The following is a 27,369-nucleotide window of genomic DNA, read 5'->3' on the forward strand; positions in this document are numbered from 1 at the left end:
AAGTAATGCGGTTTTTGATATGAATTAAGCACAACGTAGGACAGCCCCAGACGTTCATGCCACGCTAAAAACGTCTGGGGTAGTTCTGTATACTTTCTTTCACTGAGGTCCCACAGCCATGCATATCAATATTCCTAGTTATATGAGAGAGGGTTGCTTGATAGCACGCCATGCAAGATTTACATCGTACGCGAGAATAGTAGCGCCGACGGGGTATATTACGCTAATAGTATTCCCTACGAGACAGATATTGCAAGGGATATCTGCCGGTTCCACCAGCGTCACCGCATGAAAAAGTGGTAGTATTCACTACTCTAACTGTGAGATATCTCCAAGTCCATAACCACTACAAAGCAAAGCTTCATTCCTTCAGCTCCGCTCGAATAATTCCCTGCCCATCACCAGGAGGATACGAGAAGCTCGGCTCGAATCCCGCCTCAGTCAGCAACCTCCTCCAGTGACCCTCAGAGCGCTCCATGCTGTTGAGAAATAGCATCATCTCCCCGTCCCACATCGCAGGAAGCATCGGGCAGTGTTTGTCTGAGAGGATGAATTCCTCGATCATTAGTGTTGAGTAGCTCGGTTTCATGGCCTCGCGGATGTGTTGTAGGATCTCCAGGCATTGCGCGTCGGACCAGTTGCAGAAGATGAATTTCAAGTAGTATATGCTTGCTCCTGCGCGTCTCAACAATTAGTATGACAATGTTCGAAGGATGTGTGCTTGTACTACCCTTGACTGGCTGCGGCTTGAACAAATCAAACTATATCTTCTCAGCGTCCAACCCCTCGACACTCTGCTCAACCACATGGGCTTAGTCCTCAAGGACAAATTTTTCCCTGGTATTTGGGAACTTATGCCTGAACGTCTTGATATCGTGTCTCCGTCCACCGGCAACATTAACCAGGAAGACATCATCGTCGCCCCCGTTCCAGTTATCCAGTAGTCCCTCCTGCACCGAGAACTATTCCACCCAAGGCGGCCGACTGCCGCGGCCTCCTCCATAAAACCATTCGTAATATCAAGCCGCTCCTGACTCTTCGCGTCCCATTCCCACATGCACCCGTCGAAACCCATCGCGTAGTTCCAGGGTCCGGATGTAACGCCTTCAATGAATTGGTGGTTGTTTGTTGTTGCGGAGGAACTCGGGGATTCTCGCGAGGGACGACATGCCGAACTCGAAGCTGTTCCGGTTCACAATTGGACTAGGTTGATTTGCTTTGCGACAGTTAGAGGAGAGGCGGTTCGTGAGAGTACTAACATGAACTTCATCATGGCGATACTATACCGGTCGGCCATCTGATGTGTCATTCGGGTAGCCTTGTATATGTGGATATCGTGCTCTTCGACGTATTCGATTTCGGCCTGGGCTCGGAGGACGCGCTCTAGATGGATAAGTCTTAACTTTTGACATGGTAGAGAGGTGCTTGAGCACGGATCGGTTCATGTACCAGCGATCAGAGAGCTTGCGCCCTTCACAGCCGCTAGCTGCTCTAGAACCACTGGCCCAGTCGCCTTACTGAGTGTAAGGGAGATTTCCAGGTCGATTCCGATCCGCACACACATTGCCAGTGTGGGCTCTAGCATGTTACATGGTTAGGAGAAGCTGCGCGATCCTAGCGTATCTAGTCAGGTCAAGGGAGGTCATACCGAGCACGCCAGGTGGTAGACGTTGTCCCTCGGCTCGCGTAGACTTCTTTAAGAGACTCTGCACTGCTTTGAGGGCATCAAGTCTGTCTTCTTCGCCGTGGTTGGCCCTGAATGCACCAGTAGATTGGTTTACCTTGCCCAGGAGCTGATTTCCTATTTCAAAGCGCACTAAGTACCTGGACGTACATTTCAAGATAAGGGACTGGGCTATCCATGAGGGCAGGGAGAATTCAGGGCCCCAGTAACTGACACTCCGAGAATCACGCATGTCCAGGCCATATACATTTGTCGCCTCATATGTGCATTACAGCTGACGATCAAATTATATAGGCAGTACACCCGGAATTATGAAACGAGATTCGTGAATACTATTTACAGAAGCAAAACCCAAGGCTAATCTAATCACCCCAGAGCCAGATCTATGTCGAACGAAACAGGCCAGCAAGATACGCCGTCACGACCCCCGACAGAAGAACAAAGATAGCAAAGTTCCTCGCCGCGGCGATGCCAACTCGAACCATATTCTTATCATACCGCCGATTCGTCGTGTCGAGGGTATTCCCAGCCGGGAATGGTACATCTGGAACAGGTTTTCCAAGAAACCTAATAAGTCAGCTAATACACAAGAACATCAGAATCAGATGAGATATCCATACTCGCAAAGCGGCCCCCACCCATCCTTCACCGTCCAAACAAGCAACCTCTCCGGCTGATGCACCAAAACCCCCTTCACCGTCGCCATATGCTGCCGATAAACCCACTTCCCGTTCCGCGCTAAGGACCCATAAAAATGCATATTGAAGCAGTGAACCGTATACTGCACAGCCCAGTACATGTCCGCCTGGAACCAGGGTAGGACATGGTACCAGAAGCCGCGCGCATGAGGCAGTATCAGCGCCGTAATACTCTCGTACCAAGTATCCACATCACGGTGGTTGAGAATCACCTTCGCCTCGGGGTACGCGTCTATCAATTCCGTCGCGAAGATCGAGCAAGGCTGGTCCGTCACGGCCTCGGCATGGCCGATGATCGAGTCGAAGTCGGAGCGTGTTATACCGGCGTCGCCCTTTTGGTTTGATCCAGTCCCGACGATCCCAAATTTCCGACGCCCCAGCTCCGCCCACTGTTTCCATTGCATGGGACTGCTCTCGCTCATGTCGAAGCCGTGGTAGACGTGGTCGTAGCCGAGGATTATGAGGGCGCGCCGCAGCGACTCGGTTCCCGAGCGGGACATGCCCAGGGCTAGGACTTGCATTCGTTTTGTCCGTGGACGCGCGGGTTGCGGTGTGATGCGGTAGAGACATTTTTCTAACAGAAAGGGTGCGGTTTGGGTAAACATATTGGCTACAGTTGGACTTGCTTCGTCTGGCCTTCTTCAAGGGGTAGGTATCGGCGTAATATGCTAAGGGGTCTTCGAGATTCAGATCGTGGGGAGCGGGGATCATCGTGGGATTATGCAGATCATTAGTAATAGGAGACAGTACTAACTGAAACGAGAGCGAAATATTCCCATATCAAGTTAGTCTAGCTTTATCCAGTTGGATTGGAGTTGGAGTATTTTTATATCGCAGACACTGAGAACGATGTGAACCACCGAGATCTAAAGAGTGTAGGTAATCCAAATAGGGTTCGAGGCGGCAAGTTTGTTGACAGTAGAGTCCAGATGGAACACCTCGACCTGTACAACACCCGGACGTCTATACATTGTATTCGTCAAAGGATTCTGTCCGAAGGCTCTTGGATACGACAAAGGAGGGGGCGGGATGGCCATTGTGCCAATTGCTTGCGGCCAACACGAGACTTGATCTTGGGCTTTGCGTTGAACGCAACTTTTATTCAAGTCTTGTGCTTGATATGGACAGGACAATGAGCAGTGAAAAGAAATGTGGAAATGTCCTCCGAACCTCTAGTCGGGATTGGTTTCAAAGACAAACAACAGAACTCAATCCTCTAGCTTGATTTACTCATATATTAAAATCAAGCGGAATAATCTCATCAACAATCCACCACTCGCCAGTCTCAGGATTCAGCCTATTCCTCGAGTACCTCAAGAACGTCGTGTCAGGGTCAACATTCCAACGCGCAACATCCCCTTCCAACCCGGGCGGGATCCCATCTCGAGGCCGAAACACAGCATATGGTTTAATGCGCGCTTCTTCCGGGATGGGTAGTGGTATACCCACATGTATAGGCATACTCGCCAGAGCAGGATGCGGACTTGGCGAGCGGTCGATTCGCATGCTAATTGTCATGCTCACGGTGGATATGGAGGCGTTGCTGTCGTTCCCAGGGCTCTGTATACCGGTCACCGGTAGGTACGATTGGTCTGGGGATTGCGGGAAAGATGTTCCCTGACTGGCCGCCATGTTAGCGGCAAGCATCTCCTCTATCCGAATGACGGTCTCGCAGAACGCCGCGCCGAGACTGTTAGCATAGACACCCTGTACACTCGGTGCACGACGCATAAGCGCTACGGCCTGCCGACGGATAGTCGGCTCCGCGCATCGCAGGACAGCGACGAGGAGTGGGAAACCGACGCCAATGTCCAATGTGAAGGGCGGTTGGGACCCGTCTGAGCGGGCGGATGCATCGAGGGCGATGCGGGATTGTTCGACGATCGTTTGGAAGTTTGAAATGCAGGCGTCGGTTGTGGTTTTGAACCGCGAGACACATGTTGTTATTAGGATGACGAGGGTTTCGTGGTGAGTTTGTAGAAGGGCGATTATTCGCGTTTGGTGTGGTGTTGAGATAGGTTTTGTTCGGAGGAATTCGACCAGGGTGTTGAAGGCAGCGCACCAGTTTTTGAGTTTTGATAGGAGGGCCACTTGCTGGGCCATTAGGTTCCCAGGGACATGGTAGTCAGATGTGCTATCATGATGCGCCTCGCAAGCTTTCTGTAGGAGATGCGTCTCCGCCGTAAGGACAAACATAGCCTCGCGTGCAGACTTGAGGTCAACAAATCCAGGCGGCAAAGCGCGATCACTATCGCGCAGTAACGCACCTACGGGCATCTGATTTTGCGAGTTTCCGAGTAAACTCAGCCGCGCAAACATTGGAACAATTGTATCCTCCACCAGCGAGGCTCTGGACGCCGGGATACTCCCTTCCGCAACCTGGTCGCGCAAGGCCAAAACCAGATTAACGCCCTGTTTATAAAGGCGCAAAGCCTCCTCCGCACCACCCTGCAGCGCCTCGATACAGATAAAGAGTACGCAACTGATCAGATTCACAAATACGTCTGTCCCGCCGCATTCTATTCGCTGGCGAACGGCAGATACCGAGCGCGAGTACCAGCCCAGCGCATCCTGATACTTGTGAGTGGGAGTAGAAAGTTTGTAGCTCTCGAAGAGAGAACTGATGGAGATGATGGCGTCCCAGACGGCAGGCTCAGTATGAGAAACCTGAGGGAGGATGGTGCTCCAGAAGTCAGCATCCAGGCCGCCGATCATCGGTGCAGCATGTTGGAAGTAGTAAGTGAAGGCACGACGCTCTCGCCACGATCTGTTTGGTGATACCGAGAGAGAAGTGTCGATTATAGAGACTGAAGAGCCGGACGAGAATGTCCCGTATGTGGTGTATTGATACTCGCACTTCCGACCGGTCTTGGAGCATCGCAGGCAATGCGGTTTTTCCTCCCCACATTTGACTCGTCGGGCTCTGTATCCTATTAGTATAGGGAGATTTGAGGCTTTGGTCAACGATCAGATAAGCCCTTACTTGCACGTTTTGCATCCCCGCCTTGATTTCAGAGGGCCGATGCTACTCCGCGAGATTGCGGGAGTGGCGGTCATTTTGACAGTCCATCAAGTCTGTTAGAATCAGAAGGGTTATCTCACGATGCTTTGTGATGTTGGCACCGCATCTGCTCGATGGGCATGAGAGCAGTCAAGATTCAGGGGGGGTAATCAAATTTAGAGCCGCTGCAGCCTCAGGCAGAACTCCGGTCGGATCGGGCCGGCAGCCACTCTTCCCGATTCAAAGCCCTCTTGCGTGGATCTATACACCACCTTCTATCAGATTGTTGACTCTATTCAGACGCTTATGAAATAGTGTACGTGCCCGTGGAATGTATGGCTACCGATTGCAACTTCTCATCCTGAGGTTGCTGCTGAGCCAGTCGGCCTCGAACATACTACGCACAGGAATCGAGAAGTTTCCCCATGGAATGTCCAAGAGGAATACTGTATTTACCATGGAAGACGAGATACTATGGGAAGTCGTGGATGTCGAAGCTACTCACTCATTATGGGAGCGTATATTACCTGTTGCTTTTGATACTTCCCACGGTTGCAAACTAGGAAGTCAAGCGCAGATGGGACAAGTGCCAAAGGGCCAAGAGCTCGCAGTTGGTCCCTCGGCAGGCCGAATTCTTTGACGCCGGAAGATTCTCGGTGCATTTCAATGGAGATCCATGTAAGACACTAACCCGCGTCCCCGGTCTCCCAACGTCCGCCAATACTGCTGGCTAGGGAGCACGGTAGGGAGACGGAGATAAATAATTTCACAGATTCTGATGAGAAGTGTCCTGGCTGGTCTGTAGTATGGCCAATTGATGGTTGAAAATGCGCCTGATATGCTTGACGTAGTTCAACCAGAGCCGCCTTGCGTTTGCCGATAGGTCAATTCTAGCTCTACTTTATGGGAGAGCACTAAGGCATTATTGAAGGCGAACGAACTTATCTCCAACACCATAGGCCGAATAATGATTGCATTTCGCGGCCCGCCTTACCAAAGTCACTCTCTACTCAGGCTTTGAAGCTACGCAATATGATCGACGAGAAGAGAACAGAGGGGGTGTGTTGATACAACATCGAGATTCTATTACTATACCCGACCTAGCCAATAAACTGAACCAAATCCTACCTTGTCAGTTTATTTATAGCCGAGGAACGAAGGGAAGTGTTGAGGTTTTCTCACTTATGATAATATCACTCATCATGATTCAGATGCCTGCCCGAATCAATCTGCTCCACCTACTCTTTGTAACAGGTGGTATCGAGCGCAGCCCCGCCGATTGCTCGGTGCAAGAGGAACATGAGCCTCTCAGCACGCTTGCACCATATGCCGGGGCAAGTGCAGCCAAAAATTCAAGTCGCCGCAGCTGACCGAACCCGCGGCGAGTTCGGGGGATCTCCGGCACAGTCGGGGTTTGTGATGGGGGGCTTGTTACTCATTCAGACTGGGAGAGTCCCGAAGGCTTGGCGCGGAGGAAGGCGGGCTTGGCGTTGGTCACTGACTCCAAGCCCTCCATCCTGGTTTCTTTGTTTCCTCGCTTTCTTTATCCCTCCACTGTTAAACTACCAACTCTCTTCGTTATGTGCGGAACACCTTCCTATACTGTCCAGCCACTTTCTCTTAGGCGCCGGCAAATTGGTCTCCTGAGGGGGGGTGTGTGATTACGGAATCCCTGGCTCGTTTTCGGAAGAAATCTGACGCGCATTGGTTGCAACTAAGCCATGGTTGGCTTGGCTTCCAGCCAGTGCAGCCACTGCTGTCATCGAATCGAGGAAACGCGGATGGGCCTGCCCCGGGCGACGCCCTCATGCCCCGCGGGGACTGGTTGGTCCAGGCGTCGCGCAGTTGGCCGATGTTTGAGACAGAGTAAGCGCGCCCAGGGCGATCTTGCGAGCCTCGTTAATGTTGGTCAGACCTGACTGGACAGACAATTTGCGCTCTGTGCCCGGCTTGTGTAACTTGACCAGGAAGGGAGAGGGCTGGTGAAAACATAAGCATTGAAAGAGTGAAGCCCTCGGAGCAGCTTTAGGATGGGGTCAGAGTCACTCGACAGTCGTCTGGATGAATGCGAGAACTTTAGCCCTTCAAGTGGGCCGCCAAGGCAATAAGGTCAACCTCTCAGCGTTTCGAGGTTCTTTGAGTCTGATTCACAATGTTGAAACTGGGACATTCATCGCGCCAAGTGAACGTGGCCCCCATCCCCGCTAACCAACCCCGGTTCCTTGGCCTCCCCAGGTCGATTCACAGGCCCGGGTTACTGCTTTGGGACTTCCGAGAGCTCTGGCGTCTGTAGCTGTTGTGCTATATATGCGGCCGCTCGCCATTATCTCCCGCTCCCCCCGGATTGTCTCCATCTCAACAATTGATCGTCGCTGTCGTTCGTGCTGTGCTTGAATGTCATCGTCAACATGTTTGGGTTCCCAAAGTACTTCGGCTGGAGGGGCAGAGCCCTGAACCTGGCTATCAGTTCGCTGGGATCTCTTGATTTCCTGTACGGCTAATATGTTGCTCTCTTGACTCGCCTTCGACTGACTTTCGCAGGCTTTTCGGTTATGACCAGGGCGTTACTGGCGGTCTTCTGGACCTGCCGTCGTTCATCAAATACTTCCCCGAGATCAATCCGGACCTTTGTGCAGACTGGGACCAAGCCTGCGATTCCCAGAAGAGCACGAATCAGGGTATCGCCGTCGCGTCGTACAACTTGGGCTGTTTCCTCGGTGCTATCTTGACCATCTTCGTCGGTAACCCACTGGGCCGTCGCCGGACTATCTTTTGCGGCTGTGTGACCATGACCACCGGCGCTATCTTGCAATGCACTTCGTACCATCTGCCTCAATGGATCGTGGGTCGTATCATTACTGGAATCGGAAATGGTATGAACACAAGTACTGTTCCAACCTGGCAGTCTGAGTCGTCCAAGGCCCACGATCGAGGAAAGCTTGTCATGATTGAAGGTATGTTGATCACGGCAGGAATCACTCTCAGTTACTGGATCAACTACGGTAAGTCCATCTCCGTCGCTACCAATTGTGGAAGGGACAACCGGCCTAACTGTGCCCCAGCGTTTGCCTTCCTCCCCAACCACGAGGTCTCTTGGCGCTTCCCAATTGCCTTCCAAATTATATTCGCCGTCACCATCTTCTGCTCAATCCTTAACCTGCCCGAGTCTCCTCGATGGCTTGTGATGCAAGGTCGAGATGACGAGGCGGTTGAAATCCTTGAATTGTTGAACGAACTGCCGCGCGAGGATCCCTACATTCAGAACGAATTGCAATCAATCAAGGAGACGGTTGTCGAGATGTCAAAGGGCTCCTACCGCAGTTTGTTCGATATGTCCGAGTATCGTGAATTCCACCGTGTCGCCCTTGCCTATGTAAACCAGATGTTCCAGCAGATTTCAGGAATTAACTTGATCACCTACTATGTAAGTCCTGCGTGATTTACCTAGCGATCGCAGAGCTGATCCCAACCAACAGGCCCCGACCCTATATGCGGGCATTGGTCTCGGCGGAGGTAACACTGCTAAGTTGATGGCTGCTTGTAACGGGACAGAGTATCTTATGGCCGCGTTCATCCCCATCTTCATCATTGAGAAGGTGGGCCGTCGCCCACTGATGCTCTTCGGCGTACGTATATTCCCTTATGGCGTCTGTTATCTTTGACTAATGTAATCCAGGCCGCTGGTATGTCGATTTCCATGGCTGTCCTCGCAGGCACCAACTACCGCGTCCAGTATTACGATGACACCCAAGCTGGTATTGGACAAGCTGTGTTCCTTTTCGTCTTCAATACTTTCTTTGCTATCGGCTGGCTGGGTATGACCTGGCTGTACCCCGCAGAGATTGTCCCTCTGCGTATCCGTGCGCCTACCAACGCTCTGTCGACTTCTGCAAACTGGATCTTCAACTTCATGGTTGTCATGATTACACCGGTGGCATTCTCTAATATCGGCTATCAAACCTACATTATTTTCGCTGTCATGTAAGATCTTTTACCTTTTAGGGTATCGGACAAATTACAGATCATCGTACTAACGGTTTATAGCAACGCATTCATGTTCCCTGTCGTCTACTTCTGCTTCCCCGAGACTCGCTACCGCTCGCTGGAAGAGATGGACGCCATTTTCAAGAAGTCTCACGGCGTCTGGGATGCCGTCAAGCATTCCGTCAACGAACCGTACCGCTACGACAAGCACGGTAACCTCAAGCCCGAATACATTGAGGAGGCGATGCGTCGTGAAAGCATCACTCACGCGCCCACCCCCAAACTGGACAGTGACGAGAGCACCAATGAGGCGAGCGAGAAAAGGGTGGAGTAGACGAACTCCGTGCGTTGAAGTGAAATGAGTTGGATGAACTGAGTTGGTAGTATTATACCCACCGTACTAGGCTACCTACCACCTGTACGCTTTCGATCTGGAGGATTTATGTTGCATAGTCTAATTTTTTCTGGTTGTAATTTAGCTATTAGAGCTCTAGACGGGTTATTCCCAGATGACTAGCTTAATGTGAGCTCTTATGTGCGCATAATCTACACTTCTTACCGAAAAGCCTTCCCTTCATATAGAACTCGGTAACTGTCCCGCATGAACCCATTGCATATCCGTACCACATCGAGAAAAGAGATCATCTCTAGAGCTGCATCAAAGTTCATATGACAGCCGTTGCCGGTTAAAAGTTGTCAGGCATTATTCTCCGAACCACATGGACGGACCTGATGATCTCTGCAGCTCTCCTGTCAATCACTGAATCTAACCCGACGCAACATCCCACAAAGAACAGTTCTGCCTGCATATACTCCGTAGTATCCGAATATCAGCCCACGGTCATTTCCCCGAGATTCACCATCCCATAATCCACTTCTCATTTCCACTGACGTCACTTCACAGATGCCGTGCTCTTGTCGGCCCAGTGCGCCCCGAGCTCTGAGCTTTGGCCCCTGCATTTAATATACAGTCCTTGGCGGCGTGTTAATACCTCATCCTGCTCGGTAGTATCATTTTGCTATATGCAGATAAGCACCAGCGCTTATGACCAGGAGAACTAAGCACTTTGGGGGCCGATGTGGCTTTTGTGCGTCGTTGCCTGCTTACACGACCTTGACCTGAAGGTTGGAGGTTGACAAGCGACATCTGCAATTCTGTATGTCTGAGCCGGTTCAAAGGTGGCCGGCCGCACTCTAGTACGTAACGGCACTCGCCTATTAAAGCCGTCCTGAGAAGGCCGGGGACAATACCGTATGTGTTTTGTTTCTTTATTTTAGCGAACCCAGCAGGTTGGTACCGAGGCCCCTTCCCTGCCTTTTCTCTTCCAATTAATTTGGCGCCCTCCATCTCGGAGAGAGATTGCACAAAAAGCCAACTCCCACCCCAAACCAACCAATCCCTGCCCTAACAGAATCTCACCCGCATCGCCAAGCCCGCCTCATAACCGCCTTTAGCCCTTCGCACCCTCGCAACCAACTCCAAAATTCCGCCTATTGGTTCCTTTCAAGCCTAGTTCGAGCGCCTGTCCTTAGCACAACGCCTAGGATGGAACTCTATGTCAAGTGGCTGTCCCGGGTTTCCTGAACGGTCGAAACCGGGGCGCCACCCCGGGACTGCCAAGAATCCGGGCGAAGATTGGGGCTTGGCGTGGAGGAGCCAATCTCCGATGGGTATGAGATGTGAAAGTTGGGGTCTGCAGAGGTGGCTTGGAGTCACAACCTCCTGATGATGGTGTGGCTTTGATGGCCATGCGATCGGTGTTGATTATGTTGGAGTTTGAATATTCGAGGCCCGCTATTACTTACTACTATCACTGGCAGTGAGTTCATGAAGTGTGTCGTCGAGTAAGGAAGGTCACCTGGCTCAACATCCCAAGGCGACCCTTAACTTCGCCCTCTAAAAGCTTGCAGTTGCTAGAGATGAGCTGGCTCATCGCCGTAGAGTCGCATAGCCATGGATAGTGGGCACATGGGGTTTCCTCTTGTAGTTCCTCGGCGTTACCCAAATACATTCGTGTCCCACTAAGCACTTCATGTCACCAGCAACCTCGTCGGAATTCATCTCAGTTTTTCCAAAGTTGAGAATATAAACATACCTGCTCAACATCAGACCCAAACACGCTATGGAAAGCTCACTCCGTATTCCTGCAGGGTGCGTTCTCCCCCCTGAAGAGCAGAGAACCGAAATGTCCACTGGACATTGGGGGGTAACTCGGCGTCAATGGTCCTGCGCCCTGCATGGACGCCATCACCCACATCTCTCACTTGCGGCGCTCAAAGGAACAGACAGTGCTTTGATGGTCCTTGGAGCCCGCTTGTCCTGTTCTGGCGCTCGGCGAGCTGACCCGAGCTGTCGGCTTCTTTCGAGCTTTTTTTGCGGAAGGTAGTGTTACTCTACATGGTCTCGCGGTATTCTATATGCGAGACCAATCTGATTCAAACGCCATTGAGCTCAATCAAGAATCTTTGAATTGGCCCAATGAGACTTGACTTCCAATATACCACGTTCTCGACGGCGTGTAGGGCGATAGCGCGGATAACAATCGCCGTAACTCGCATGGCGGAGGCCCATACCTGCCCACTACTATCTTATGGTAGAACAAACCATGCTTAAGATCCATGGGGTGATCGCTGAGTCCGGGGATGAACTGTGGGGTAGGCCTGAGGGATTAGATGATGTCGATACCCTATTGACATATTGGAAGGGATTGATTAGGACTAAGCCTCGATTAGTAAATTTGTCTTCTAGTGGCAGTTGCTGAATCTTTCCATCACTCTGTCCCATATCAACGTGCACTACCTACCCACCCACTTGGTCTCATCATCATCCCGGTTGGAGTATCACTCGACCACCCCAGCGGATGAATAGAACAAAACACGCCAGGGCAACTTCTAAGACACGAGCCTCGGTACTGGACAAGTCCTGCGTAGTTTTATTCACTGGACAGCTGGACGGAGAGTCCTGAGCAAGGGGGTCTTTGCCGTGAGGAAGAGGGTATTCAGAAAGCAGCGACGCAAGCTCTCAAACTTGACTCATTGCTCAAAGAACAGCGGCAGCTGCTAGGGAGTCTGCTATCAATTCGCAGCAAAGCAAGCAGGCGATGCGCGAAGAGTATGTTCGAAGTCTCAAAGCGCAAGGATTTAGAGACGCAGAAGTTGGTTTTGTGTTCCTGATGTCGCTTTCTACGAGAATATACATACTCTCACTCGGGCTGTCATTAGATCTTTCCTAGCGCCTTATGGGCTGATATGGGCCCGATACGTCTGGTTTTAGTGTAAATCTCAGAGCGGCTCGCTATAAGCCTTCTCATGCCACCACAATTCTCCATCGCGAAGATAGACGACGACGTCTCGAATATGGTAGGGTTCTCACCAGCATGGGATTGAATACCTACTTAGCGATGCGAAAGAACGTATAACTAGGGCGAAAGATAACAAAATTTGGGCGAGATTCAGCGCTAATTTTTGCCTTTCCCTTCTATCGAGCAATTTACTATCCGCCTCTAATATACCCATGAGACAATTCAATTCGTCACCCTGCTTGATGAACACAAGCTTCGCACGCTCAGGCAGCCCGTCATAGCACCTGACCCCACCACAAAGCAAGAGTATCTCTCAGACATACCTGGGCCGGACGCGGTGATCCTGATGTGAGCACTTGAGATACAAGGCCAAATGCCTTTTTCATCGGGTGATGCTGTCGCTATCTTATAGTACATGACGCACTCGTAAACCTGCCCTCAGCAGAAGCAAGCAGACAGCAAAACCTATCACAACGTCGCTATTATTCTCCCCATTCTTCAGCAACGAGCATGCGCACAAGCCCCCCCAAACCTTCGTGAACGGTCCCCCCACGAGGGTACGGGCGCAACCCGCAGCAGCGTGGAAAGGGAGCCAGTGCCAGGACTGCAGGAATCGACCCGATGCAGTGGAAACGGGCCATGTGGTTGCTTGCATAATCTGGAGCCGACACTGGAGCCAATCTTTGAACAGGACTTAACTTGATAACACCTTCTTGAGCTCGCCTTGCGTCATGCTAGGCTTCTCGGCGCGCGCTTGGCACGGCGTGGCCGACGTAGCGGGGACTTACACTCATAATATTCACAGGGCATACCAGCCGGAACTCTAGTGAAGATGTCTGTTCAGATAGTCATTTGAGTTTTTCAGTCAAGGTCACAATCGATCCCTCCGGTTTGGGGCCGCCGAGGCTGCAACCCCACTGGAGCAATAGAGAGCAACACGATAACAGGCCAGAGTCATGCTCGGCCCTCCAGAGGAACCCCCCGATGCTTGGCAGTCTGGGCCCTTATAACGCCTGCCTGCCCTGCCAAGCTGATCTGGGGATTAAGATCTGTGCTGGTCTTTCAATCCCAGCACTTTTCTCTGAGCTTCCTTTCCTTGTCTAATATATCCTCATGAGCCTCGGAAGGTTGTCAAGGTCGAAAATCTGTCAGAACCATGGTGTTCGCCCAATACCTCAGGAGGGCAGCGACCTTGTTCGCCCCTCCGCCGCAACAATCGGCAGAAGGTCGAGACCAGTGGCCTTCGCGAGCTGCCTTTCTCCTCGCCGCGATGGGAGGATGCGCTGGTCAGGGAAACCTGATTCGGTATCCGTCGGTCGTGTATAACAATTACGGGCTGCAGTGGTTCATCCCGTACTTTTTGGCGGTCTTTTTCGTCGCGATTCCGGCGCTGATCCTCGAGATCTCGATTGGGCAGGCATATCAGGCTGGGACGGTGATCGCGTTCAATAACATCAATCGGCGTTTGAAGGGGGTTGGCATGGGGCCCATCTTGGTCAGCTTTATCGTCACGCAGTACTTTACGGTCAACCTGGCTTGGATTATGAATTACTTTCGCAACTCGTTCCGGAGTCCCCTGCCGTGGGAGAACAGAATTGATGAGTTTTATATGGGCGATGTTATCCACAACGTTGACCCAATCCCGGGGGAGCTGAGTTTCGACAATAAACAGGTCCTCTCTTACACGGAGTACCCCGGTGTTGCTCTCCTGGGCGAAACAGTCGGCTGGAGCGCCTTCATCTGGTTCCTCATTTGGATATCAATCTTCCGGGGCGTCGGCCTAACCGGCCGAGTCGTTTACTGGACCATGGGGCTCCCCATCGTCACAACAATCATCTTCGTCGGCCGGTCCCTCTCCCTCGAAAACGCCAGCGAGGGAGTCCGGCTCCTCTGGGCAACCTGGCGAGGCGGGCAGCTCGCCTCAGGAACAGTCTGGCAAACGGCCGTCGGCCAGGTCTTCTTCTCAACAGGCATCGGCTTCGGCTACTTCACCTCCTACGCCTCCTACAACAGAAAACACTCCAACGCCGTGATGGACGCCCTCCTCATCTGCGGCAGCAACGTGCTCTTCGAAAACTTCGCAGCGTTTGCCGTCTTCGGTGTCGTCGGGTACCTGCGGCGCTGGCCGCAAGACGGCGAGCGGCTCGGCGCGTTCGTCGTGGGATTCCTCACCCTCCCCGAGGCAGTCCTGCACATGCCCGGCGCCAACTTCTGGGCCATCCTGCTCTTCTTCACTCTCGTCGTGCTAGGATTCAGCTCGGCATTCGTTATGCTCGATGCCGTTGCAACCCTCATCGTTGATTCCGGCCACGTCAAGCTCTCGCGCCCTGTCATCGTGACAATCCTCACAATCGTCTCCTTCCTCATGTGTCTTCCCTACTGCACCGAATTCGGCTTCTACCTCCTCGACGGCATCGACCGCTGGGTGAACAACATCTGCCTTATTTTCGTCGTCTGGTCCGAGGTCGTCTCAGCCAGTACCGTCTACCGCTGGCAGGACGTCGTCGAACACACCGGCGTCTATGGATTCGCATGCTACAACTTTGCCTACTTCGGCGGGCAGATTATCGGTGTCGCTGTCGCGCACGGCAAAGAGGACCCGGCTATTGGCGCGGGCGCTGGATTCGGTGTCTACGTCTTCTTCAGTATACTTGCCGTGCTTATATCGAAGAACCCGACAACCCCGGCTCCGAGTTTCTGGGGGCGGAATGTCTTATTGAGCAGGTTCTGGTATCTTGCTGCTTACTCGGTTCGTCTCTTCCATCCCAGACACCTACCATTCTCCAATAACCTCTGACATGGAATATAAAACAGGGCAACCAAATCCGCCGCGACCTCAACGCGATTATCGGCGGCGAAAAAAACTGGAAGATCCCTTCCTTCTGGCCCGTGCTACTCCGCTACGTATGCGCCCCCGTGCTCGCGATAATCTTCAGCTTCGCGTACCCCGAGTTCCATACACTCCGCTATGACCCGCTCATGATTACGGGGTTTATCCTCGCGCATATCATCCTCCTTATTATTCTTCTTGGGTTTGTTATGCCCCGCTACTATGATGTTTTCATTCCGCCTAGCCGCATTGACGAGGGGGAGAAGATTGTTACGGAGCTTGTCGGGGAGCAGCATGTTTCTGGAGCTGGAAGGAATGGGGGTGGGGATGGCGATGAAGAGGGGAGTGGGAATCTTGCGGTGGGTAGGGAGGAGGGCGCTCTTGTGCTCCCGCCGGCATACCCGGGGGTTAAGGCTTAGGGTTCGGCTTTATTTTGGTGCAGGGGGTTTTCTGTGTTATAGCTAAGGGTGGGGTAAATGGTAATCAGTAATAATGGCGATTTCTATCTGGAGCAGTGTATGTTTACATTCTGCGATTCAAATGTTTAAGGTATTGGCTTCAACTTTCGCTCCTGGGAATATCAAGGCTCTCAAGGAAACGTTGCTATGGCGTTCAGCTGAAGCCATATATATAGACGGGCTTTTTGCTACCCTAATGTACGCTACACTATTCCAGAATTTATTCTTCCATCCTCCAGGAAGCCCCTATCCTAAGGATAGAATACACACTGTACCTTGATGCGGACACATATTTGGAACTGATCTACCGCAAGAAACTATCAACTCGTATTCTGTGCGTCAAGTGGGTGAGTTCTCCTAGATTATTAGACATGGGGGATTTGAAGCAGGTGCGGGAGTACGTCAAAGACCAGATCCTCATCTACAATCATGCTACTGGGAGGTGTGCAATGGGTGATGTTGTGGATGAGCGGTTGAAAGTGAAGGGGCTCCAGGGCCTGCGCGTGGTCGACGCCAGTATCATCTCGACGCAGATTAGCGGGAATATCGTTGCCACCGTCTACTCTATGGTCAAAGGGGGTGCGGACATCATTATAGAGGACACTAAGATTGCCTGAGCTCTGTGTTTATTCAACTCCAAATACTAGCGCTGTTTGTCTCAGTTTGGTTTCAAGATCTCGGAACATACTCTGCACGGATATAACAATCACTAGACTTGAATTCCAAGAGGCGTACAATGCAAGTATAAACCACCTACTGCCATTCTTGTCTTTCTGTAAACCTACTCGGAGACCCAAACACCCCATCTTCAGAGTATTCCAGAGCCTTGTCTCGCAATCGGCATCTACCTCAGCGAAGGTATTGTACAGTGCTGGCAGGGTCAACACACTCGCTCAATCAATCAACGAGAATACAAATTTTCCCAACGTGCTTCCCCGAGGCAAGGGCATTGTAAGCAGCAACAACGTCCTCGCGACTAAACCCAAACTCCCTGTCAATCTGAAACCTCAACTTCCTTCTGGATACAAAAGTGACCAGGTCCTCCAGCATACATCTCGGCCCAACCTGGATACCGCGCAAAATAGCTTCCTTCTTCAAGGCGAGGAGAAGAATGTCAGGCGCAGGCTGGGCAGGGTCATGTTTCGCCAAGTACCCGATTATAGTAATGATACCTCCGCGCGCGACTGCAGAGAGACTTTGTTGGATGGTTCCAAAGCCTCCAATCTCGATGATGTGGTCCACGCCCTTTCCCTCGGTAAGTTTGACGGCTTCCGACGCCCAGTCGGGGGTCTTGATGTAGTTGATGCAGTGGTCGGCGTTATACTTTTCCTTAACGGTGCGCAATTTTTCGTCGCTGGAGGAGGTGATGATGGTTGTGGCACCGGCTGCCTTGGCGAGGACGAGGGCTGTCATAGAGGTGCCTCCAGTGCCTTGGTAAAGTGAGGACCGATCAGCTTGGCATAGATACAGCATGACGCTCTTGGGATGCTAAACGCGTACCTTGGACTAGGACCGTTTGACCAGGTAGAAGTTGCTTATTTCCATAGAAGGCGTTCCAGACCGTGACACCCGTACAGACCAGCGAAGCCAACTCACTATACGCCTGAGGAGAATCAACAGGGACCTTGACAACAGCTGATGCAGGGCGGACAATGTACTGGGCCATCACGCCGTCAACCCCGCCACCTGCTTGACCACAAACTTCGTGCTTCGCCGGTCCGTACAGTCTGTTAACATCAAAGCAGGTAACGACTCGGTCTCCCTTGGCGAAATCATGCACTGCATCGCCCACATCCACAATGTCACCTGCTGCATCGGAGCCTGGGATAAGACGGTCCTTGATAGCGGATGGATAGTTTGAGGTTGCGATTTGGCAGTCCCTCGAGTTCAGCGAGATGGCACGGACTTTGATCAGGACCTCGTGGCTAGTGGGTCTGGGGATGTCTTCTTGGTACGAAGTCAGGTCCTCGAAGGAGGTTCTGGTAGGAAATCGGAAGACGGTGTGCTGAGGCATGGCGACGTTGGGTGAGGTTGAATGGAGAATTGGGAAGTTTGAATGGAAAATTGGGATTGCTTGTAGATTCACCTTTCCAATCCGACAGAGAGCTGTCTTTTATATCTCATACTTCACCTGTATATCAAAGTATAGTTCGATGAATTATTCAGCTGCTACTTCCCTCCAGGCTGGGCTCCAGCCGGCCCGCAGATTCCCATTGGCCAGAATGCGAAGCAGGCCTGCAGCCCGTGGACTCTCATTGGCCAGAATATGGAGCACAGCCCGTGGACTCCAATTGGTTGAAATCTCAAGCACATTGCAACAAATTTCATCTGGCCAGGAACTCCAACCCACTCCGTTCTTTCCAGTGATCCTGATTTGATAGGATATGCAGGTCTGAGATGGCATCGCCTATGTTCCCATCCACAACTCTCGCTGCACGGCGTCGCAGGATCGCAACGGCCTGTGACTTCTGCCGCCGGTTCCGCATACGCTGTGAAGCCGTTACCCCGTGCCCCCCATGTGTGGCCAACAATGTTGCTTCGGGCTGCCGTCGACCTCCTCCATCGCATACACCTCGGAAGAAGTCAAAGAAGGGAAAGCCGTTACAAAATAGTTCTGAGGCAGACCGACAAATCTCGCAAGGGCCCCCAGGAGACGACGCTCTAGCAAGTGACATTCAACGCCAGGTTGTCGACGCCTCAGCGCCATCGCTATCGCCGTCGGCAAATTTGGAATGGACTTCACATAGAACAGACTCGATCTTGGGATTCATTGCCCGCATAAATTCCTTCTGCTCTGGGGTATCGCAATTGTCTCCCAACGCTACTGCACCTGGCAGCGATACATCTCTAGACCAGATATCGCCTTTTTCTTCTAGTGTCCTACAGGAAACACGGGATGAAGACTGTGACTTGTCTATCAATCAGATCAGGCATCTAATGCGAATATTCTGGTCTCACCTTCGCCCACTAATGCCAATTGTGGAATGGAATGACTTGGATTCCTCCAGCGGGCGAACCCCTCTCCAAGATGCCATTGTGGCATTTTCCCTGCATTATATCTATCATTCTGGGCTTCGAACCAGGCTAGTCGGTCTCGACTGGCCTCAGTTTCAGCGCAGACAGTCACCAGTCGGCATACCCTACTTCCAGCGCAGCCTCTCTGCCGTTACCCGGGCCGCTACATTCGCCGGGCCCTCCTTATCCGTCATCCAATGCTACTGCTACCTGACTCTCTATCTGCTCGACGTGGGAGAGCACCAAGCGGCATATAACATGGTTGGACTTGCTCTGCGTATCGCCCAGTCGCTCAACTACTTGGATGCGCGACATCGCGGACAACAGGTTTGCCAGCTTTTTCGGCGTCTCTGGTGGACTCTCATCCATCTCGATTTTCGGTGCTCTAGATACGTGGGCAAGCCCGTTACCATGAACTCTGAGGATATATTGTATCTAAGGCCTAGCAGAGAGCCACAGGATATACATCTCGCCAACGGCCTGCTCTATCATACTGAGTCTATTCGCCTGACGGCTGCAGCCCTAGTCGTGAATGGAACAATGGGGCACCATTCTTTCCTTGATGGGGCCACTGGTCCTGCGCATCTCGAAACCCGAGCGAAAGCGTTGTCGGATTGTCTACATCATCTACAGAAATGGCGCGATGAATTGCCTCAGGAGCAATCCTTTGCAAATCTACACCTTGTTCTACCTGATGTACCACTTGATCCCAGCGAGCCCTTCGAGTCTGACGATTACCCCATGCACCAACCATCAATGGTCACCTTACTAAACACGCTGCTCCTACTACAATATCACAACGTGGTCCTCAGCCTGCACCGCATATTCATCCAATTCCCCAGTGCCCCCTTCACCCCCAAATCGCACCCAAATGCAGATGCCCACGCCACGACGGCACTCAACCACGCATTGGCAATGATTAGAATTGCGCACCATCGCATGGGAATCCACGATTTCCTCCACGGCCTCTCAGAGCTGTATCAGAACCAATGGAACGCAGTAATAACCATCATCGGGTTCATGCTCGCGTATCCGTACTGTCATCGGTGCGCGCGAGCACGAGAGCACCTGGACCTTGCCCTTGAGATATTTGACGCGGCTGGGAGAGAGAACCCCACTGCGGCACGGGCTGCTGTGATGACGAGACACTTGTGCGGGAAGGTTAATGTGCTGGTTCGGATTCTGAGTCCTGGTCAGGCTGCACCTGTTCCTGCTCCGGCGATAATGGAGAACCAACCAGTTCAAAATCTGATATCTGGCTCTCGCCCTGTCTCACCCGCGATCGCGATCTCAAATGGAGGAACACCGCTTCCAGATCGCAATGCAGATGGTCTCTGTCCGTGGGCAGATTTGATAAATCTGGATACTTGGCCTAATTACTGTGATGAAGTTACTGGAGCATTCATGTATCCGGCTGATTTCATGGCGCCGCCGACCCTGTGAAAATACTACTATCTATTGATAGATTTTAGTCATATTCTTTGTAGCCATGGTCTAGTTTATCTTACTCTGTACATAGAGTGCCCTTACAAATAGTATCATCTCAGTGTGTCACTAGCAGTAGTCTGCCTCTTCTGATCCCATTCTATGTATTCTACTGTGATAGTGGGGAGTGAATGGGAGCGAGGAGAGTTTAGGGCTTTTGCTTCAGGGTAATTCTCTAGGCAGAGACTTGATATCGGATCGGACCTCGACCGCGGTTCGGGAGCCGAGATACCAAAAAGTTAGGTATACAATGTGCAATGCAGTGTGCAATATAGCGAGAGAGTAGCGTCATACCTAATTGGAGTTGTGCGGGGTTGCTGCCGGTTACTTAATAAACTGCCCCTCATCAACAGCCACTTACTGCCTCTCCCTCCCTTTAACCACACTCCGAGCCCTCTTGAAAAGGTCAAGATGTCCAAGTCCTCCCTCCTCATCTTCGGCGCAACCGGCGCAATCGGCTCATACATCACGGCCGCCATAGTCAACGCCAAGGACCAATTCGCCCGCATCGCGATCTTCACGAGCCCCAATACACTCGAGACAAAGGGCGCTGAAATCACTGCCCTCCGCGAAAAGGGCGTCGATATAATCGTTGGTGATTTGAATAGGAAAGAGGATGTTTTGAGGGCTTTTGAGGGTACAATGGATACCCCCTCTCCACTCCCAATTGGATATAGATCACAGACTAAACCAAATATAATCATGTAGGCATCGACACCGTGGTCTCAGCCCTCGGCCGTGGCGTGATAGAAACCCAAATCCAACTAATCTCATGGGCCTCATCAACACCGCACATAAAGCGCTTCCTCCCCTCCGAGTACGGCACAGACATCGAGTACAGTCCCGCGAGCGCGAACGAGAAGCCACACCAGGCGAAGCTGAAGGTTCGCGCTGCGCTGCGGGCTACGGGTACAAAGGACCTCGAGTATGCGTTTGTTGTTACGGGGCCGTATGCAGATGTTCCGTTTTTCTTGAGTAAGGCGCGGAATGAGACGGCGGGGAGCTTTGATGTTAAGAGTAAGAGTGCGGTTGTGGTTGGGGATGGAGAGGGCAGGGTTAGTCTTGTTGCTTGTGCGGAGTATGCATATAGGTCCCTGGTATGGATGTTTGGCATTCAGGCTAATTCAACAGCGTCGGGAAATTCGTCGTCGCAGCCCTAACCCACTGGGATCAAGCCCGCGGGCGCGCCCTAATACTAAACAGTTTCACCACGACGCCCGCCGAAATAGTTTCTGAATTCGAGAAGCAGACGGGCGAAAAGTGGAGCGTCGAGTATACGCCGCTTCAGAAACTCAAAGAAGCTGAGAAGGAGGCGTGGGAGAAGGGGGCGCCTGAAGCGACGGGGTTCACGTTGAGGCGGATTTGGGCGGAGGGCGGGACGTTGTATGAGAGGAGGGATAATGGTGATATTGGAGTCGAGGATGGGGAGGTGGTTAGCTTGGAGGAGGCAGTGAAGGAGGCTATTCGAGCCCAGTTGAAGAAGTAGGTGATGAATATATGATGCTTGCTTGAAGTATATGCCGTCTATGTGGTGATATAATACAGGTTATGCATAGTATACAGTGGTTACTAGTTATCCTTCCACTTCCACGTCGAATTGCGATGGATGTGGTAATCTTTACTCTGGATCGCCTTCCTAATCCCCCAAAGACCCCCAACGGGCCAGACACTGCGGATCTTGCGGCTCCATGACTCTTCTCGCTCCTTCCGGTCGGCCTCGACATCGATCTTGATCTTATCATATACGCTCGGCAGCGTCGAGGCGTTGTACTTGGTCCGCAGCCCATCGTACCATTCACGGTCGTACATATTCCAGAACTCGTCTTGGCCGTAGTAGGTGTGCGCGTAGAACCATTTCATCCCGCCGAGCTCGCGCAGCCGGTGCTCGAGGTCGCGGTTGGCATTGATGAACTTTTCCGGATCCTTGGGGCCGAATCCCCACACGCCGATGTTGAGCATTTGGTCTTCTGTGAACCCGGGGCTTGGAACCGTCGAGTGCGGGTGGAATGTAGGCTTCGGGCTCTGCTTCAAGGGACACAGCCAAAGCGGCCAAATGCCGAACTTGTCGCTCGTGTAGTCGATGAATGACTCGGCGTTGGAATACGGCACCGCTAGATCCTGCACGACGAAATGGCTCGATTCCCCGCTTGCATGAAGTGCCTTGTATAGCATTCGTGTGTGCAGGAAGTCATCCAGGAACCACCGCGTCGCCCGGTTGAAAGGGAAATGGAAGTAATGGAAGGCCGACCGTCCAACCCAGAAACCGCCGCGGTCGTAGCGGAATAGGTACTCGGCCAGCGGGATGTAGTCGACCACCGGCGAGTTCCCCGTCCGCGTCTTATCTTTAACATGTAGGTAGTACCACGGATCCCACGCCCGGCTGAACGTCTGCACCTTGGCTACATCCGGCATATCGTCCGTCATTTCACCCGCCACCACAACGCCGTGATCCTTGCTGTAAATGATCCCATCGACATAATCGTTCGCCTCGTTCAGCGTCTCCGCATGAACATTCGTAATCGAATCCCGCACACTCCGCTGCGGATGATACGTCGCCTTGACAAACTTCTTCGCCTCGACAAGCTGCAGCTCCATAAGCGTCGTAACCCCCAAACTCCCAACAGCCCCCGCCGCCCCCCGAAACAAATCCGCGTTCTCGCTCTCAGAAACCTTCACCACCGTCCCATCGGCCATGACCATCTCAACGTAATTAATCGTGCGGTCGAAGAACCCATACCGGAAACTCGAGCTTTCACCCGCTGTCCCCGCGTATCCTCCTCCCGCCGTTATACCGGGGAACTCCATGACGACTGGTGGCACGAGCCCGTGTTTCAGGGTTGCTTCGACGAGGCGGTCCATGGGGACGTTGGGCTCGACGAGGGCGATGCGCGTGGTGGGATCAACGTGGATGACATTGCGGAGGTCAGAGATGTCGACTTCGTGCTTGCGGCGGATCGGGCGCGTGCTGTTTGTTGAGCCGTGGTTGATGCGGAAGGGCTCGCGCCGCTCGTAGAAGCCACGGATGCTAGATGCGATCCGCGAGACGGCGGCCTTGTGTCGCTCCAGGCCCATCGTGGAGCAAATGTTGCAAAGGTGAAGCTGTCCAACAGTCGCGGAAATCTGCGGAGTTTCGGAGGTAAGAGTAGTGCACGTGATCTGGACAAAATGTCGGAGCATACTGCCCTCCAGGACCGCCTGCCCCTAGGAGTTCGACCTCGCTTAGTACTCTATTAGTAAGCTAGTTATCTTAGATAGGTGCCACGTGATCTATAATCCCCCAGGAAGCGATGACCCTCAGCCCAAAGCATGGATATGGGCATGGACAAATGACTCTGACGCCTGAAAGCCTTCAATGGAGAACCCATCCCCATGTTATGGTCTGGCCAGCATCCTTGCTTGCACCCCTTTTACTATCTATCGGCCAACTGTATATATTCGTCGCCGCTATCTAGGCAATCTACATTCGACACCGAGCCCGGAACTCATTCCAACCGTGTGCTAAGCGAGCTTGAGGCTTGGCAGAATGAAACTGATGTTGAATATCCTACCGTACAGAAGAAAGTTCTCGCGGTTCGGAATACCAGAGCGGCGCCTGTCTTCTGCTCGCAACGGCATACACTAAGCCTTCCATTAACACGTATATCCAAGATCGTCTAATCCAAAACGGCAAGGCCAGCCCCAGGGGGGCACAAGAACATAAACTTTCAAAAGGAGATCTGCCGCGTTTTTGACTCAAGCGAGGAACAGGCTAAAGACGATCTCTGCGCAGGGCTCAAGAACAACATTCGTATCCGCCAGATTCTGCACAATCTGTCCACCCTATTCCATTGCAGATTACCTGCCGATCCCCGATCTTTAGTTCGCGCACAGGCGCGATGCTGTGGAGGGCTGTGCTTGGCTTTCATATACAATTGGCCAGGAGCAAGTCATGAAGAGTTTGCTTGTTTCTGCAGCCTGCAGGTCCGTGCGGAAGTAGTTCGTTGGACTTTGCCCAGTCCTGAGTTGCGTTGCAGGTTATACGGAGTACAGTTACTCCCAGAAGGAGATTGGCGAAGACGCTTAGATATAGCAAAGAGAGCAGCACGAAACGTGCTTGATATTTCCGGACGAATGACCGCGAAGATGCCATCGCGATCTTCCGCGCTGCGCCAGACCCAGCCACTTCAATGATAGCAGGGAAAACTTGGTGTAGGCAGGGCCGCTGCGGCAAATGTTGAGGTCGAGATTCATGTTTACCCCGGTGTTCCTCATGGGTATGAGTCCCTCGGTGTAGGTACCGGTGTTGTTGAGGGAGAACATTGGCGAATAGAAATGCGGCCATGCGGAGTTTTTGAGTGGCATTGCTTCGGCGATCTTCAGGACGGACCTCGAGAACTCTGCACATGAAGCAAAAAGAAGTGAATGCCGCCATATTCCATGGTTGATACTACTAGATCCTACCTTGGTAGGTATTAAGGTTTGGTTTACGTACTAAGCCAGCCGCATAACTCCAACTGATCATGATATTGCATGTTCCATTGCACACTGCATTGTACCCACGAAAATTAAAACCGTCCACCCCACAAAGGGACCTCAAGTCTTCCATGGATATCGACCATATCCGCTACCCATCTACCCCGAAGCAAAAACCCTCAAACTCTCCTCACTCCCATTCCACTCCTGACTATCCCCCCCAAACGCATAAGCATCATCATACTGCCAAAAGCTCTGCGCACTCCAACTAGCCGGCAACTCCCCAGGACTGCTTGCCCACCTTGCAATAACAAGCGGGTACTCGCCAAAGCCCGCATCATCCCCCGTACATTCCCTCCACCAGGACGTCGTGATATAGAGCATCGGGTACCGCCCCGTCTCGGTCTTATAGGTCTCTCCGAAATCAGAGATCCAGGAGGTCATCTCGGACGTCGAGAGGCCGTAGCATCCGTTTTCGAGATCGAGCATGCCCGGGAGGGTTCGGCCGTCCCCTGTCCAGCCGCCGCCATGTGCGAGGAAGTAAGTTGCTTGCGCGGACCCGGAGGAGGAGTCGGGGTGTGCGTAGTGGTATCCGCCGCGGATGAGACCGGCGTTTGTGGCGCCGGTGTAGTGCGTGTTGAAGAGCTTGTCTATGAAGGTCGTTCCTTCTGTTGCCTGGGGGTTGTTAGGTGATGGTTTTATTGAGTTCAAGAAAAAGGGGAGAATGGTTCAATGAAGAGAGAGATACGCACCTTGATCATGACGAATCGCGCACCGGCATTGTATGCCCCGGCGTAGTCGACGGATGTTTGCCAGTTCGAGATGTCGAAGCCCTGTACGGCGGCGTGGGCGAGACCCGGGAGGCCAAGGGCAAGGAGGGAAAGGGTTTTCATGATGTGGAATGGAATGATTTGGATGACTGACTTTTTTTTCGAGTTGGTGTTACTTCAAGATGATCATGAGTCCCACGGGGAACCTTCATATCTTTATAGACAGCAGTAGTCCTCGACCCATCTTCCTCATCATCTCCATCGACGGCCGACTCCGTCGTCTAGAGAGCAGCGCTGAGTGGAGAAAGAGAACCAAAACACGATTCAACTCGGAGCATCTCCCCAAATCGAAGTCCACATCGCAGCACGGGACGCTTGATCTCGTACACTGCCTTCTTCAGCCGACGATCCCTGTCGATCATGATTATAATTGGGTGCCGGTCCGCTGATTCAGCCTGTGAGAAAAGGGCATTGTTTGAGCTACTGTGCCTGAGGTTACACTGTTGTACGAGGCCATGCAAGGGTAATATATTATCTTATAGGAGATCGTATTTTGGATCGTGTTTCTGGGGCACTTGGGGTTTCTGAGGGAGGTTATTGGGGGTTGTATCCGTGTCCGTGTCCAGAATTAGAACAGGTACGGAGGACCCGCCTCGGCCTCGTATTCTGGGGATTAGCGGATGGGGTAGCGGGACGAAAGACGCAAATTGACTTGATTCTAAATGTGATACGAGACAACATGACTCGAAGTTGCTTGTGCATGTGCGAGGTTTGCTTGTGGTCAGGATCTCTTACTCCACGGCTTTTCAATATTTCCCTGATACTGGTCGCAACCGTAAGCGTCAGGCGGAGAGGAACAAGGGTGCTCGCAACGCGACATTTGGGAAAGATTTGGTCTATTTATGAAAATTGGAATACGAGACCAATTGATTGGCAACGAGTGTATTGTTTGATTGCTATTCAGATATCAGTAAAGCTGGCCTTATTCAAGCTCGTGTCCATTTACGAACAAAACTAAGCTCGCCGGTTGTTTCGGATAAAGGCAATATACAGGACTGAGCAGGCAAAAGTTGAACTAGCATGAATAACTAATTCCCATGAGCGCCAGACTCTTGTAATCCAGGGGTTGTCAAGGGATTTCGTGGCATCAAATCCATATGGGTACCTGAGCCAGGTAGTAACCCAGACAATATGTCTGAGCACAATATCTGGTCTTTCGCGCACGAGCCGATTGTATTTCTTCAATGACACATGACAGAAAAGTGAGAAGTAACTGAACCACTGGCGTTGCATAGTCGTGTACGGGGCACCCACGTCGTCCGGATCTAAAGTCTATATCGTCTGTTGTAGCTCCGCCTCTGTCTCGAGAACTAGAATCTTACAGCATTCGACGAGCTACTAGCTTTGGACTGAAGGGCAATCAATATGTTCCCTTCTTCTCGCATATTTCCGCATCTACGGCAACCTGCATTGGATAGGCTGATGGATCAGTAGACGTAGCGTTTCATCATGACGGTTTTGGGCCAAGTCAGATCAGTCAGAAGGCATTTATACCTGAAGGAACGAATACATGTCAAAAGTAACTTCCACTACTGACTTTCCCTTGAAAATGCCATCCACAGGATACAGGTTCCCGATGAAGCCATTGTCTACTCTTCCTTTCCGGTAACATATAGTATTTCCTCCAGCA

The 27,369-nt window shown here is 52.0% G+C and overlaps 13 protein-coding genes across 13 annotated transcripts; 5 read left to right on the plus strand and 8 right to left on the minus strand.

Moving 5' to 3' along the window:
• Window positions 1-361: 361 nt before the first annotated feature.
• BDV17DRAFT_280274 (uncharacterized protein) lies at window positions 362-1,564 on the minus strand (the record flags this gene model as incomplete). The annotated part of the gene is made up of 5 exons (XM_073759854.1): window positions 362-675; window positions 731-761; window positions 828-962; window positions 1,256-1,383; window positions 1,450-1,564. The coding sequence occupies 5 exons, from the start codon at window positions 1,562-1,564 to the stop codon at window positions 362-364; spliced, it is 723 nt and encodes a 240-aa protein (XP_073618231.1).
• A 266-nt stretch (window positions 1,565-1,830) lies between these two features.
• On the minus strand, window positions 1,831-3,152 carry BDV17DRAFT_256760 (sulfotransferase family protein). Its single transcript, XM_073757111.1, has 2 exons — window positions 2,305-3,152; window positions 1,831-2,251 (listed from the first exon to the last, which is right to left on the minus strand). Exons 1-2 carry the CDS (start codon window positions 2,985-2,987, stop codon window positions 2,068-2,070), a joined length of 867 nt encoding a protein of 288 aa, XP_073618232.1. The 5' UTR covers window positions 2,988-3,152; the 3' UTR covers window positions 1,831-2,067.
• Window positions 3,153-3,293: 141 nt separating this feature from the next.
• Window positions 3,294-5,484, minus strand: BDV17DRAFT_256761 (Zn(II)2Cys6 transcription factor domain-containing protein). The gene is made up of 2 exons (XM_073757112.1): window positions 5,366-5,484; window positions 3,294-5,305 (listed from the first exon to the last, which is right to left on the minus strand). Exons 1-2 carry the CDS (start codon window positions 5,437-5,439, stop codon window positions 3,613-3,615), a joined length of 1,767 nt encoding a protein of 588 aa, XP_073618233.1. The 5' UTR covers window positions 5,440-5,484; the 3' UTR covers window positions 3,294-3,612.
• Window positions 5,485-7,742: 2,258 nt separating this feature from the next.
• BDV17DRAFT_256762 (general substrate transporter) lies at window positions 7,743-9,932 on the plus strand. The gene is made up of 6 exons (XM_073757113.1): window positions 7,743-7,874; window positions 7,925-8,385; window positions 8,446-8,807; window positions 8,860-9,009; window positions 9,060-9,364; window positions 9,428-9,932. The coding sequence occupies exons 1-6, from the start codon at window positions 7,792-7,794 to the stop codon at window positions 9,699-9,701; spliced, it is 1,635 nt and encodes a 544-aa protein (XP_073618234.1). The 5' UTR covers window positions 7,743-7,791; the 3' UTR covers window positions 9,702-9,932.
• An 871-nt stretch (window positions 9,933-10,803) lies between these two features.
• On the minus strand, window positions 10,804-11,131 carry BDV17DRAFT_256763 (uncharacterized protein). Its single transcript, XM_073757114.1, has one exon. The coding sequence runs from the start codon at window positions 11,116-11,118 to the stop codon at window positions 10,927-10,929; it is 192 nt and encodes a 63-aa protein (XP_073618235.1). The 5' UTR covers window positions 11,119-11,131; the 3' UTR covers window positions 10,804-10,926.
• Window positions 11,132-13,048: 1,917 nt separating this feature from the next.
• BDV17DRAFT_256764 (uncharacterized protein) lies at window positions 13,049-13,405 on the minus strand. The gene has a single exon (XM_073757115.1). The coding sequence runs from the start codon at window positions 13,322-13,324 to the stop codon at window positions 13,076-13,078; it is 249 nt and encodes an 82-aa protein (XP_073618236.1). The 5' UTR covers window positions 13,325-13,405; the 3' UTR covers window positions 13,049-13,075.
• Window positions 13,406-13,711: 306 nt separating this feature from the next.
• Window positions 13,712-15,810, plus strand: BDV17DRAFT_256766 (sodium:neurotransmitter symporter family protein; the record flags this gene model as incomplete). Its single annotated transcript, XM_073757116.1, has 2 exons — window positions 13,712-15,418; window positions 15,484-15,810. Coding segments are annotated over exons 1-2 (1,751 nt in total), but the record flags the coding sequence as incomplete, so codon positions are not given.
• Window positions 15,811-16,104: 294 nt separating this feature from the next.
• On the plus strand, window positions 16,105-16,574 carry BDV17DRAFT_288944 (GMC family oxidoreductase; the record flags this gene model as incomplete). The annotated part of the gene is made up of 2 exons (XM_073761534.1): window positions 16,105-16,109; window positions 16,175-16,574. 2 exons carry the CDS (start codon window positions 16,105-16,107, stop codon window positions 16,572-16,574), a joined length of 405 nt encoding a protein of 134 aa, XP_073618238.1.
• Window positions 16,575-16,830: 256 nt separating this feature from the next.
• Window positions 16,831-18,040, minus strand: BDV17DRAFT_297154 (zinc-dependent alcohol dehydrogenase family protein). The gene is made up of 2 exons (XM_073763440.1): window positions 17,458-18,040; window positions 16,831-17,387 (listed from the first exon to the last, which is right to left on the minus strand). Exons 1-2 carry the CDS (start codon window positions 17,969-17,971, stop codon window positions 16,855-16,857), a joined length of 1,047 nt encoding a protein of 348 aa, XP_073618239.1. The 5' UTR covers window positions 17,972-18,040; the 3' UTR covers window positions 16,831-16,854.
• A 326-nt stretch (window positions 18,041-18,366) lies between these two features.
• On the plus strand, window positions 18,367-20,415 carry BDV17DRAFT_297156 (fungal specific transcription factor domain-containing protein; the record flags this gene model as incomplete). Its single annotated transcript, XM_073763441.1, has 3 exons — window positions 18,367-18,674; window positions 18,705-19,079; window positions 19,113-20,415. 3 exons carry the CDS (start codon window positions 18,367-18,369, stop codon window positions 20,413-20,415), a joined length of 1,986 nt encoding a protein of 661 aa, XP_073618240.1.
• A 453-nt stretch (window positions 20,416-20,868) lies between these two features.
• On the plus strand, window positions 20,869-21,943 carry BDV17DRAFT_288947 (uncharacterized protein; the record flags this gene model as incomplete). Its single annotated transcript, XM_073761535.1, has 3 exons — window positions 20,869-21,094; window positions 21,166-21,535; window positions 21,589-21,943. 3 exons carry the CDS (start codon window positions 20,869-20,871, stop codon window positions 21,941-21,943), a joined length of 951 nt encoding a protein of 316 aa, XP_073618241.1.
• A 10-nt stretch (window positions 21,944-21,953) lies between these two features.
• Window positions 21,954-23,059, minus strand: BDV17DRAFT_256768 (uncharacterized protein; the record flags this gene model as incomplete). The annotated part of the gene is made up of 1 exon (XM_073757117.1): window positions 21,954-23,059. A coding segment is annotated over exon 1 (1,022 nt), but the record flags the coding sequence as incomplete, so codon positions are not given.
• Window positions 23,060-25,068: 2,009 nt separating this feature from the next.
• BDV17DRAFT_280281 (lysozyme) lies at window positions 25,069-25,802 on the minus strand (the record flags this gene model as incomplete). The annotated part of the gene is made up of 2 exons (XM_073759855.1): window positions 25,069-25,584; window positions 25,662-25,802. 2 exons carry the CDS (start codon window positions 25,800-25,802, stop codon window positions 25,069-25,071), a joined length of 657 nt encoding a protein of 218 aa, XP_073618243.1.
• Between the last annotated feature and the right edge of the window lie 1,567 nt (window positions 25,803-27,369).

This window comes from Aspergillus undulatus (assembly GCF_047715775.1).
Source record: "Aspergillus undulatus strain CBS 261.88 unplaced genomic scaffold BDV17scaffold_10, whole genome shotgun sequence".
NCBI lineage: Eukaryota > Fungi > Ascomycota > Eurotiomycetes > Eurotiales > Aspergillaceae > Aspergillus > Aspergillus undulatus.